Here is a 12534-nt window from a genome sequence, read left to right as displayed (position 1 = left end):
ATTATAATGTAGTTGACAAGAAGCCAACTAAAGCAACAGCAGGCCAGGTGCAGTGGCTCAAGCCTGTAATGCCAGCACTCTGGGAGGCTGAGGTGGGCAGATTGCTTGAGCTCAAGAGTTTGAGACCAGCCTGGGCAATATAGCAAGACTCCTCTCTACTAAAATTCAAATATATTAGCTGGGTGTGGTGGTGCACACCTGTAGTTCCAGCTACTTGGGGCACTGAGGTGGGGGAACTGCTTGAGCCCAGGAGGTTGAGGCTGCAGTGAGCCTTGATCGCACCACTGTACTGCAGCCTAGGCGACGGAGCTGAGATCCTGTCTCATAAACAAACAAACAAACAAACAGACAAACAAACAAACAAAGTGACAGCAATTCTTAATGCAGTGTTTCTCAAACTGGGGGCCCTGAGTTCTCAGTGAGAAATGCTGGTTTGTTTTCTGGGCTGGGGGATAGAAGGGAGGGAAGGGGACAAGCAGCAGGCAAGGAAATCTCAAGGTGAGTGTTACAAACTGGGCAGGGCAGACAGGTTTTGCTCAGCTCTCACTGTGTCCTAAACACTTTAATTAGACACCAACCTTAGAGACTGAGAGATTTCGCATCAAAGCCAGATTTCCCGAATCTCTAAAAAAAAATGAGAAATTTGGCAAGACCAGACCAGCAGTCCACTTAGAGACAATCAGGTGGAGCTGAGAAGGGGCTGTACCTTTTCAGAGGGACGAGAGCCCTCCCATTTGCCACATCTCTTCCCCATTCTCTATTTTAGGGTTGCAAACTCAAATACCCCTAGGGGTACAGCAGTGAAAGTCAATGAGTGGAGCAGGCTGTGTGTGAGATGATAAATGGTCTTTGACTGTGAACCTCAGTGCTGGGGGCAAAAGAGGAGGGGCTGGGTTGAGACCCTGAATAAAGGGGTGGCTGTCTTATCCCTGTGAGGGCCCCTGAGGTTTGGGCACAGCAAATTTCTGAGGGCTAAATGTGGTAGAGAGACACCAGTTGGGACTCTTGCCTTGACCACTGGGAAAGTTCCTTCATGCCCTGTGCCTCAGTTTCCTTATCTGGAGTGATGATGATTATAACAGCACTTACCTTATAGTGTTGTGGCTAGGATAAATTAAACCACATAAAATTCCCTCTTTTTTTTTTTAAATGTAGAGATGGGGTCTCACTTTGTTGCCCAGCTTGGTTTTGAACTCCTGGCTTCAGGCGATCCTCCTGCCTTGGCCTCCCAAAGTGCTGGGATCACAGGCATGAACCACTGCGACTGGCCTAAAATTCTTGAAATAGTTCTCAAAGCCCACAATGAGCCCTCAGTCTCTACTGGCTGCTATTACTCTGCCCCCAGCCACTTCACTCTTTCACTTCCTGCAGGTCACTGTGTTTGTGGCAGCTGCTCTTGAATCTGAGGTGGGGGCTGTGATGGTGGGTGGCAGGTGGCAGGGGGAGACATCTCTGTCCACTGAATGGATCAAAAGTGTCTCAAAGACAGACTTTTCTTCTGAAGGAAGAGGCCTGGGTAAGATGCAAGTGAGGTGATGGTGGAGGGGAAGTTAGAGGGGAAACTGAGGCATGAAAAGGCAAAAGTACAGTGCTGCTTCCTGCTGGGGAGAGTGGAGTGGGTGCTGTAGACCTGAAACTGGAGCTCAGCTTCTCTTGCATCTACTTAGACCCCCACGGGGGGCACCTTCCCACCCACTGGCACCTCCTTCAAGCCCACCCACCCTCGAGACCCCTGCTGTGGATTCAGCTGCCAGCCCACCCTGAGCCATCTCCAGGGGCCACAGGGCTCTCTCCTGGGCCCTGCTGACTCACTTTTTCTTTTTTCCAACGAAAAACTGTATGAAAAGCAAAGAAGACAGGCCTCTCACACCCGCAGACTGCACCAGGCTAGATGGGCGCTGTGGGCTGGAAAGATGGACTAAAGCTAAGATAGCTCCATGTGGGGCTGACAGATATGGAACAGGAAGAGTGGACTGCTGGGTGTCTGGGTGGTGGCCAGTGGTATAAGCAGGCAGCATGAATGGCAGGCTGGGACCTGCAACTAAGGGAGGCATCAGCAGCATTAGATGGTGCTCTGGGGTACACAGATGACACCTACAGCAGGGACAGCACTCAGCATCCCATGTGAACGCTTGCAGTGGCAAGGGGCGCTCGGTGAATGCAGGCATTGTGCAGAAGGCCTGGCATCACCGTTGCTTCTTTATAGAAGGGCATGATGTCCCATTCTACAGATGAGACATGTCACTCAGAAAACTGAGTACCTCTTCCTCATCTGTCTGGCTGGAAAGGGAAAGCTCACTTTCTAGCACAGGCCCAGGTGGCTCCAAGAGTGGGCCATGGCCTTGGGGGGGATCTCCAATGCTCCCCAGGGGGCACAAAGGCAGTGAATCTTTGAAAGAGCCAGAGCTGGATGTTCCGGGCGGAGACACAGGTCCTGTGGGAAAACTGCCTCCAAATGTTGAAAGGTGGTCAGATGGCTTGGAGGGAGAAAGGGGTTTCTCCCTGCAACTCCAAAAGGCAAAACCAAGGTCAGAGGGAGTGACATTCTCCCTCACCATGGGAATAACTCAAGAGGGAATGAGCACGGAGCACTCCTCCAACCACGGAGTTACAGGAGGGAGGGCTACTGGGCGCGGGGCGTGGGGCAGCTCAGGCAACAGCAGGACAAGGTTGGCAGGCAAGAAAGGCCCACCCTTGCATCGTGGTAGTGTTGAGAGGGTGAGGCTGACAGCACCAAGAGGGATCTGGGGCTCATTTTAGAATCATCCGTAGAGCCATCCCCTCTCTGTCCACTGCCTCACACACCTGTTCATTCATTCAAGAAATATTTCTCTGTACTGTGTGGAACAAGACAGAAGCAGCCACACCTTTAAGGAGCCCTACAGCTCAGCATTAGACTCTTCGGTAGGTGCTGCAAGACAGAAGAGAGTGGGTGGGTCTTCACGCCCAAGCAGGGGTGGGAGAAAGACTCCCTGGAAGAGGCGGAACTGAAGTGGAGACTTCAAGATGAGTGCAGTTAGCCAGGTGAAGGGAGCTGGGAAGGGTGTCGGAGGTGCAGGGAACAGCAGGTGTGAGGGCCCTGAGTGAGGGCACAAGAAGGAAGCCACAAGGAAGTGGAAGGCAGAACAAATCAAATTTGTGTCTAGGAAGCCCATTCTGGTCACAGTGCTGGGCTGGGGTCTGATGCAGGGGCAAGGCTGAGTATGCGGCACTCAGATGGCGGCAGAAGACCACAGTGCGTGGACTAGGGCGGTGATGTGGGAAATCAGAAGCGGATGGAATTGACACTCATCTAGGAAATAAAATCAAATAAAAGGATGTGGCAATTGTTCCAATGGAAAGATAAGAAAGGGGGTGGACTTGGTCATTCCAGGTCTGGACCTGAGCCTCGATGTCACTGTTCAGCAATGTGGCCCGTCCACCCCACTGCGGAGGGGCCTTACTCCCTTGTCTTCACATGTTCACAAGGAAACATGTACTCTATTCCCAGGAGAGGAGATGCTGGAATGACCCTGGCCCGCTCCCCACCCTTCTTCCCTGTGGGAGGAGGCTCTGTCTGATGAGGTGGGAAGGGCCTGCGCCAGCCGGACAATCCTCTCCTGGGCGGGTGGGGTAAAGGTGCTGAAGGCAAAGCTGCTAATCCTGTGGCCAGTGTTCCCCTTCCAGGCGAGTCTGCTTTAGGACACAGATCATCTCCTTCTGTTCCCGTGCCCAGGTAAGCAAACCCGGGTTAGGGAATAGGACCTGTCCTCTACACTTGGGCCTCAGGTTCAAGCCTCTCTTCAGCTCGACTTTCCCTGCACTTAACTGATGCCTGTGCCTGTTTTTCCATGGGTTCAGGACCTGTGGGGAAAGACCAGGGCTGGTCCCTCCTCATACCCAAACTCACCTGTGGGGCCTACGTGCTGAAGGAGCTCTTTATTTCCTATAAGGATGTTACCCCTACTGGAGAATGTGACTCTGTACTTAATTTCCAATTTTAAATAAATCTTCCTGCTGCCTGATATTTATCAGAAACATTGTTGTAAATATCAACATACAGAGTATTTCCTGGCCAGGTTCGATGGCTCATGCCTGTAATCCCAGCACTTTGGGAGGCTGAAGTGGGAGGACTGCTTGAGCCCAGGAGTTTGAGACCAGCCTAGGAAATATAGTGAGACCTCATCTCTACCAAAATAAAAACAAAACAAAAAGAACAAAAGCTAAGGGGCATTGTGGCTTGCGCTTGTAGTCCCAGTTACTCAGGAGGCTAAAGCAGGATCACCTAAGCCCAGGAGTTCGAGGCCGCAGTAAGCCATGATCATACCACTGCACTCCAGCCTGAGCAACAGTGTGAGACCCTGTCTCTTGCAAAAGAGAAAGAGGGTATTTCCTGAAGGTAGTAATGCATTCCTCTAGTTGCTCCAAATTTTAAGTTTGGGTTAAGCAATATTACCAATATATTTATGGCTGGGCAGTATTGTGTTGGTTCTTGCCTTAGCCCTAGGAAGCAGTTGTGACATTGTTGAGAACATTGCGTAACTCTGTCACATGGCATCCCCTTCATTTCCTCATACAGGAGAGCCCTCCCAAGGGCTCGGGACCAGAAATCACAGTGATTTGAGCAAGTTGTTTCATTTTTTATCTTATGCACAGTGTAAATCATGTAATTGCTTGCTTCTCTGCTCGCATCGGGGTCTCCAGGCCTCATGGTTTGCATCTGGTGCCGTAGCCACATCCTAGGCGACACCATGTTTTCTGTACTCTCTCTCTGTCTCAGTTTCCTCACTATATGTATCTTTGAAAACTACCTGAAACCCTTTTCAGGATGAGGCAGAGCGTAACAACACCCCCCTGTGTCTTCCTCTCCCTCCCTCATGGCACAGTGTCCCTCACTCCAGGGCACTTGCCTAGAACGCTCTTTGGTCTGGGAAAAAGGTGCACGTGGGAGATGGTCCAAGTTTGTAAGTTCCAGCAGGAGGCCTGTGTGGGGCACATGCTCATGAGGCACGTTCTGAAATCCCTGGAAGTAAGTGTAGGGTGCCAAGAATCGGTGTCACAGCTTGGAAAGTCAATAAACAGAACGGGCTATCCCAAAAGGTGGGCCTGGCCGAAGTGATCAGCCCTCCCCTATGGTCCTTTATGAGTCACCAAGGATTCTGACACCCCTCATTAGCAAGGAGCACCGGGGGACACAGCAATGGTCCCTACAAGATGTCCCTCAGCCAAGTACCCATCAGAAGCAGGCGGTGGCCTCAGGTTGGCCCCAGATGGTTCTGAGTCCAGCCACAGCTGAGGGAAGTCCACTCATCCCTGAGGGGTGTCTCAGCCTCCTCCCGGTGACACCTCTAGCTCATTACCTCCACCACTTAATTCTCACTAATCACTTGCAATCACACCGCCAGCTTGGGGTGAGGACGGATGCCTAGGCACCAGCACCAGGCCTGTCAGCATCCAAATGCCCAAGCGCCTGCCTGGCTGCCAAAAGCCTGCAACGCACACCGCCGATTGCATGTTAATGCGATTCCAAAATAAAGTGCCAAACTTAGCCCACCTTGTCACTCTTGGAGCTGGGGCTTCTGACTCATGGCCAGGGCTACTCTGGGGCCAGGTGTCACAAGGATGCACCTACTACCCCAGGGCCCCAGCTCTAATCTTCACAGGCCTCCCCTGCCCTCCTCCCCTGTGCCCATCCTGCAGTGACCCTTCAGGAAAGGTCTGGAACAGCCCAGGGCTCCCATCAACTGCTGCTGGGGAGCCCCTTAGGGCCTTACTCAGTGCATGTCAAGTATCAGGAGGACTCTCCATGTGGGGGACCATTTCAGGTGCACCCCCCAGGAAGCTTAACTGCCTCCCATCAGCCTGCCCCCCATTCAACCTGACCTCTACCCTCAGCCACCCCAGAACTGTAGAGTGCTTGGTTTAATATATTAGCTCACACCTTTTCTTTATGAATTTCAGCTAAAACACCAACCACCACAAACTGAGCAACCAGTCCCCAGTTCACCTCAGGTGCTGGGGAGGTGTTGGGGATGAGGGTGGGACCTTTGCTTGGAAGCCTTGACCTTCCTGCAGGTGGCCCAGGGCTTCAGGTGTGGGGCTGGGCATGTCGGCACCAGGCATGTTTCCTTGGTGATGGGTACCAGGTGACTGGTGCCTGCTGCTGCCCTGTGTGGCTTGGATCCTCTGGGCCAGGCCAGATTCTCCAGCAGCCGGTGCTCTGCCCCATTTTTCCCTAGGCCTGCACCTCACTGGAGGAGGAGGGGCACTGGGGGAGTCTGAAGGGGAATAGGGCTGTCCCTGGCCTTCAGAGCAGCCTGGCAGGAGGATGAGTTCCTCTGCCAACTTCTGAGGAAGGAGAAGCAGAAAGCACTCTCATTCTGCCCACAGCCCCAGGCCTCCCCGAACCTCAGGCTCCTCTGAGTCATTTCCAATTGTACCTTTCCAGGACTTTCCTGATGTCTCCCTCCTCAGTGCTCTGAGGCCTGTGTGGTTTGTGGCCCTTTGTGCCTGATTGCCAAGGCTGCTCTCCAAGGCTGCAGGCCCTGAGGACAGGGACTGGGCTCCACGTGCCTTGAGGCCCTGACAGCACCTACCCTGTTGCCAGGTGCCTCCCACCGGTGAGGCCAGCCAGCGTGATGATGGGTGGGGCTGGGCAGGCAGAGCTCAGACCAGACTTCAGATCCGACCCCTTACCATGCTGGGTGGGGCTCTGGGGCAGGTGACTTTTCTGCCCAGAGCCTCAGTGTGTCCTTCTGGACAAGTGGGGACTGATGCGGACAAGTGGGGACTGATGCGGACAAGTGCGGACCATCTTCCTCTCACTCCTTGGGGAGGAGGCTTAGGAGGGCCCTACAAGCAAGCAATGGCCCCAGAGTGCATCAGAGCTAGAGGTCTGCCTGGGGCAGGGCAGGGTTGGCTCCCACCACGGGCTGTGCAATAGACGACTGCCACCTCCCTCCTGCCACAAGCAGAACCCTGCCTGGGGCCCTGCAGGCTTTTTAGAGGTTTCTGAGCACAAGCTGTGCCAAGGAATCAGCAGGTTCCTTCCAGCTCGCAGAGAGCATGTGGTGTGTGTGCATGTGAGCATGTGCACGTATGCGTACGCTTCTGCATGCACAGTGAGAGGAGATGGGGTGTTGTCTGGGTGTCTGGGTGGGGAGGAAGTGGAGCATGCCAGAGCCCAGACTATGCTCACGTGAACCCAAAACTTGGTTTCAGGCTAGTTGTCCCTGGCTCAGAACAGCTTTGAGAGGCAGGACCTAAGGATACCAGGAGGGGAGAGGGCACACAGAAAAGGGAGTGTGGGATGGAGGGAAGGACATTAATGACAGGTGTCAGCAGGGGTGGGGAGAGGGACAGAGAGGCTCTGCCATGGGCAGGAGGGGCCATGTGGTGGGAGCAGGGGCCAAGGGCTGGCCGACTCTCCATGGGGCCCAGAGCTCCTGCTCCTGGGCTGGCAGGGGAGGAGGCACCTACCTGTACCACGGTGGGTGGGTGCTGAAGACCTGGAGTCATAGACGGCAGGGTCCTGCACCTGGAGAGTCATCCAGTGCCCCCTCGGTGCCTGGGCCCGGAGCCCACTGCGCCTGTAGCACCAAGGGCCATTCTGAGGATCTGGAAGGAGAGGTCACACCCTGAGCCCCAAGGTAGATTCAAGGAGGCCTCAGCAGGCTGGGAAGAAGCCAAACTCCCTAGAGCGGAGGTCGGAGGAAGCCAGGATGCTGTGCAGAAAAAAGGGGCTAGGATAGAGGCAACCAGCACAGGCCAGCTGGGTCTAGGGTGGCACAAGGCAGGGAGTGGGTGGGAGCAGTATGTACGGGGAGCAGACAGATACCAGCCCCAGGGTCCCGCGGGACAAAGAACTTGAAAGACAGAGCAGGGACCCCAGGCAGAGCCCAAACCCTGACTGGAGAGGCCAGTTTTTGGGGTGTGGCAATGGTTGGAGGGAGAGAGCTGGGCACTGGAGGCAAAGACCAGAGTACAGGTCAGGATGATAACCAAGGTGGTCCTGGAGGCCAGGGGCATGGAGAGACTCCAGAGGTGGCAGGCAGGTAGTCAGCCTGCTCCATGACCACTGGCTGGCCTAGGCACCTCTCTCCTGGCCCCTGCTAGTGCCTGCTCTGTCCGGTCCTGCCCTGCTTCCTTCCCTGCTGGAAGAGCAGGAAGGCCTCCAGCTTGTTGGGTCAGGACCCAATGTATGAACTGAAGTCCCTGAGCAGACCGTGCGGCAGGGGAGCCAAGAAGAGAGCAGTGCTGTAGGAGTGGGGTGTGGGTGACAGAGGTGGGGCTTGGGAGTGGCTCAGGGTCTGGTTAAGCCATGTGGACAAAAGGGGCTGCTGCCGATGGATGAACCCTGACTAGGGTTGGAAGGAAAGGGGATGAGAAGGGAGGAGGCTGGAGACAGGGAGTGCTGGGGATGGGAGAGCTGGTGGGGTCTGGGAGACACAGTGGGAGGGGAGGATGAGAGGACGATGCAATAGGGGAGGGGTTACCAGTCCAGGGTTGGGAGGAGGTGCCCTGCAGGACGGTGGGGGACAGGGGGACAACCTGAATAGGAGAGGGGTGTCCAGGGAAGACGGTAGCAAGTGGAGACAGGGAAGGTGCCAGGCAGGGGAATGATGGGAAGGTGCTAGGTAGGGGAAGGAGGGAGAGGATGCCAGGCAGGGGAAGGAGGGAAGGTGCCAGACAGGGGGAGTAGGAAGCAGAGCATGCCAGGCAGGAGCAGGTTGAGAAAGTGCTCGGCAGGGGGGAGGTGACAGGCAATGGGAGGAGGTGGTGCCAGACAGGGGGAGGAGGGGAAGGTGCCAGGCAGGAGGGTGCCAGACGAGGGAAGGAGGGGAGATGCAGGTGGAAGGAGGATAGGAAGGTACTGGAGAGGGAAGGAGGGGAAGATGCCAGGCAGTGATGGGGAGGAGGTGGTGTCACAGAGGGGCTGAATGGGAGTCTGCCAGTCAGGGAAGAGGTGCAAGGAAGGGGTAGGAGGAAGAGGTACCAGGTTGGGGTGGGGGTGGAGGGAGGTGCCAGGCAGGAGGACGGAAAGAGTCAGGAATAGGGGAGATACCTGGAAAGGAGGAGGGGAGGAAGATGCCAGGAAGGGAGAAGGGGATGCCAGGTAGGGAGGAGGGGAAGTGCCAGGTGAGGGGAAGGTGCCAGGCAAGAGAAAGAGGGGGGATGCCTGGCAGGGGGAGAAGGGATGCCAGGCAGCAGGAGGAGGGGGATGCCAGGCAGGGGGAGAAGGGATGCCAGGCAGGGAGGAGAAGGGATGCCAGGCAGGGGGAGGAGGGGGATGCCAGGCAGGGGGGAGGAGGAGGATGCCAACAGAGGCGAACAGAGACTGCCAGGCAGGGAAGGCGGGGACGCCGGCGCAGCGCGGCCGGGAGGCGCCTTCGCCAAGGGCCGTGGGGGCCGCGCGGCGCGGGTCGCTCACCTGCTGCCCCGGGACCCCGGCCCGGAGCGCGGCCGCCCGCTCCCGGCTCGGCGCTCAGCTCGGCCCGGCGCCTGCGCCGCTGCAGCCCGGAGCGGGGGAGGCGCAGGGAGCGTCTGCAAAGAGCGAGGAGCTTAATAATGAGTTAGGGACCGGAGCAGGAAGCGTCGCCCCATCCAACCGTCGGTGTGCTGGCCAGCTCGGGGCCCAGCGGCGGGCCCTGGCCAGACCCGTTGTGATCTTCAGCCTGTACACAGATGTGTCGTAGGTTTGTGCTTGCATCTACACGCCCACGAGTCACACACGCAGTCAGTATCTTGTGTGGCCGCAGACATCACCTACACTAGGACCACACACGCGCGTGCACGTGGGCGCGCACACACAGGCACACAAACAGTTGCGCTCACCCACAGATTGAGTCAGATCATTCTATGTGGCTGCAGACATTACATAGATGAGGTCCCGCACCCATGTGCATACCCGCTCCCACCCCTCCCACACACACCCTGGGAGGCTTTGGGTCCATCAAGCCTCAGGGCCACGTTCTCACTAATGCCAATCTTCCCCTTTTATGTACTCAATGCTTAACTTCGCAGCTTGGAGAAGACTCTTCCCAACTTCCAGCCAGACAAGCCCATCTCTGGCCATCTCATGGGCTCTTTCAGGGCCGGGTCTCACAGGGCTCAGCTTCCACAATGCCCAGCACAGAGGGGGACCCCAGCCTTCCTGCAGAATGAAGGAGCTCTAGAGAGCTCAAGCAAGTGCAGAGGAAGTGGGAGCACCTCCCTAAGCAGCCAGCGGGCAGGGAGCCTGCCAAGCATTTGGGGGCAGATGGGCCTGGCAGGCCCCCAGTAGGAGGCAGGCAGGCAGCAGGGACCCATGGTCTGAGGCTGAGGTCAAAGTCAGGTCCTTCTCCCTCAGGTTCCCACCTCTGCCCTCCCAGATATCCAGCCACACCCCAGGCCAGACCACGCCCTCAACACTTACAGGTATTTTGGGGTCTGGGCTCTGCACTGCCTGGGTTTGTCTCTGTGATGGGCAGGCCCAAGGCAGAGACAGAGCTTTTCCACCCCTTCCCTTTCTGGTACCTTCCTATTATCCCTCCATCTGAAAATATTTATGTTTCATTGTTTAAATTTTTTTTTTTTTTTTTTTTGAGATGAAGTCTTTCTCTTGTCCCCCAGGCTGGAGTGTGATGTTGCGATCTCGGCTCACTGCAACCTCCGCCTCCCCAGTTCAAGCGATTCTCCTGCCTCAGCCTCCTGAGTAGCTGGGATTACAGGCATCTGCCACCACGCCTGGCTAATTTTTGTATTTTTAATAGAGACGGGGTTTCACCATGTTGGCTAGGCTGGTCTCGAACTCCTGACCTCAGGTGATCAGCCCACCTTGGCCTCCAAGAGTGCTGGGATTACAGGTGTGAGCCACTGCAACAGGCATGTTTTAAATTTTTAATTGTGATAAAATAAACATAATGTAAAAGTTATCATCTTAGCCATTTTGAAGTGTATGTTAGGTATTGTAAAGTATATTCACATTGTTGTACAATCAATCTCCAGAACTCTTTCCATCATCCCAAACTGGAATTCTGTATCCATCTGACAACAACTCCCCCTTCCCGCTTCCTGTCCTCTGGCAACCACGTTCTACTTTCTGTCCACAAATTTGACTACTCCACGTACCTCATAGAGTGCCTTTGTGCTGGTTTATTTCACTTCACACAGTGTCTTCAATGTTCATCCACATTGTAACATGAGTCAGGATTTTCTTCCTTTTTAAGGCCGAAATGTATTCCATTGTGTGTATACACACCTGTTGTTGTTGTTGTTGTTGTTGTTTTAGAGATGTGATCTTACTCTGTCACCCATGCTGGAGTGCAGTGGCATGATCTAGGCTCGCTGTAGCCTCAGACTCCTGGGCTAAAGCGATCCTCTCGCTTCAGCCTCCTAAGTAGCTGGGACTACAGGTGCACACCACCATACCAGGCTAGTTTTTGTATTTTTTGTAGCCATGGGGTTTCGCCATGTTGCCCAGTCTGGTCTTGAACTCTTGAGCTCAGGCAATCCACCCAGCTCGGCTTCCCAAAGTGCTGGGATTACAGGCGTGAGCCACTGCACTGTTGTTTATCCATTCATTTGCTGTGAGACACTTGGGATGCTTCCATCATCTGGCTGTTGTGATTCATGCTTTTACTCCCCTTTTAAAACATGCTGACATCAAACAGGAAGGAAACTGAGCCCTGAGAAGACGTTCTCAGCCTTCCCCTGCCCCTTCCCCCACCGCCTGTGTTTCTACCTTCAGGACCCTTACCCCAGGCACTCTTACACCTCTGGCTACTCAGAGGACCCGCTATGGACATTTTAACCAAATTTGCTTACTTAATGCCCTTCATCAAAACTGATTCTTGTACCCATTTTCATACAGGGGCCTGAGTCCATGCTAAGGAGAAATCCCTGCTGCCCTTCCCGGAGACATTTCCCTTTGCATGAGGGGTTTTTGGAGGTGCAGAGCCTTATAACCCCAGGAAATAAACCTGGAGACAGTGCTTGGACTGCAGGTGTGGCAGGGAAGGGAGAGATAAGGTGGGTATTTTGAGTGGGAAGAGCATTGTCCAGTGAACTGGGAGAGGCTGAGAGCTTCTGAATGGTGGGTTTTGATGCAGCTCAAAAGGCTTCCTGGAATCCAGACCCTGGTGCCCAGAGGCCAGCGCAGGCTTCACTCCCTTGGGCAGAGGATAACCTGTGTAGAGGCAGTGTCTGCCCTCTCCCCACCATCTGAATGGCTTAATGCTGCCTTCCCCTCCCACTGTCACCAGCTACTAACTTCGCAGAATAAGGGTGGAAAAGCCCTTCCAATGAGACAGTTAGTTTCAAAAGTGAGGAGGGCAGTGAGGTGGCAGGGTCCTGACATGGGGATTGGCAGAGTGGGCCCAGAGGGAGAGCAGGCAGCCAAGACACAGTGGGGAATCAATGGGCACAGGCAGCATCAGACAGACAGGCCTGGCCTGGGTAGTGCAGGGAAGAGGGGCCAGATGGGCATTCGGTCCCATCTGACCCTGGCCCCACACCCCGCAGCCTCCCTTCCTCCTCCTCTGCCCTGGGAGCCTGGATTGGGGACAAGGTTATCAA

At 55.1% G+C, this 12534-nt stretch overlaps 1 protein-coding gene across 1 annotated transcript in view; it reads right to left on the bottom strand.

Annotated features, from left to right (window-relative positions):
- The window catches only part of SMARCD3 (SWI/SNF related, matrix associated, actin dependent regulator of chromatin, subfamily d, member 3), a 39127-nt gene extending 29342 nt beyond the window's left edge, over positions 1-9785 (bottom strand). Inside the window, exons 1-2 of the mRNA XM_033194747.1 lie at positions 9410-9785; positions 7459-7596 (exon numbers count right to left, since the gene is read on the bottom strand). Of these exons, the coding sequence (XP_033050638.1) occupies positions 7459-7497 (39 nt within the window). The 5' untranslated portion in view covers positions 7498-7596; positions 9410-9785. The remainder of the gene's footprint in view (positions 1-7458; positions 7597-9409) is intronic.
- Between the last annotated feature and the right edge of the window lie 2749 nt (positions 9786-12534).

The sequence above is a fragment of the Trachypithecus francoisi genome, unplaced genomic scaffold, assembly GCF_009764315.1.
Source record: "Trachypithecus francoisi isolate TF-2019V2 unplaced genomic scaffold, Tfra_2.0 Lachesis_group4, whole genome shotgun sequence".
NCBI lineage: Eukaryota > Metazoa > Chordata > Mammalia > Primates > Cercopithecidae > Trachypithecus > Trachypithecus francoisi.
Note: the sequence above shows the minus strand (reverse complement) of the source record. Positions and strands in the feature narration are given on the sequence as shown.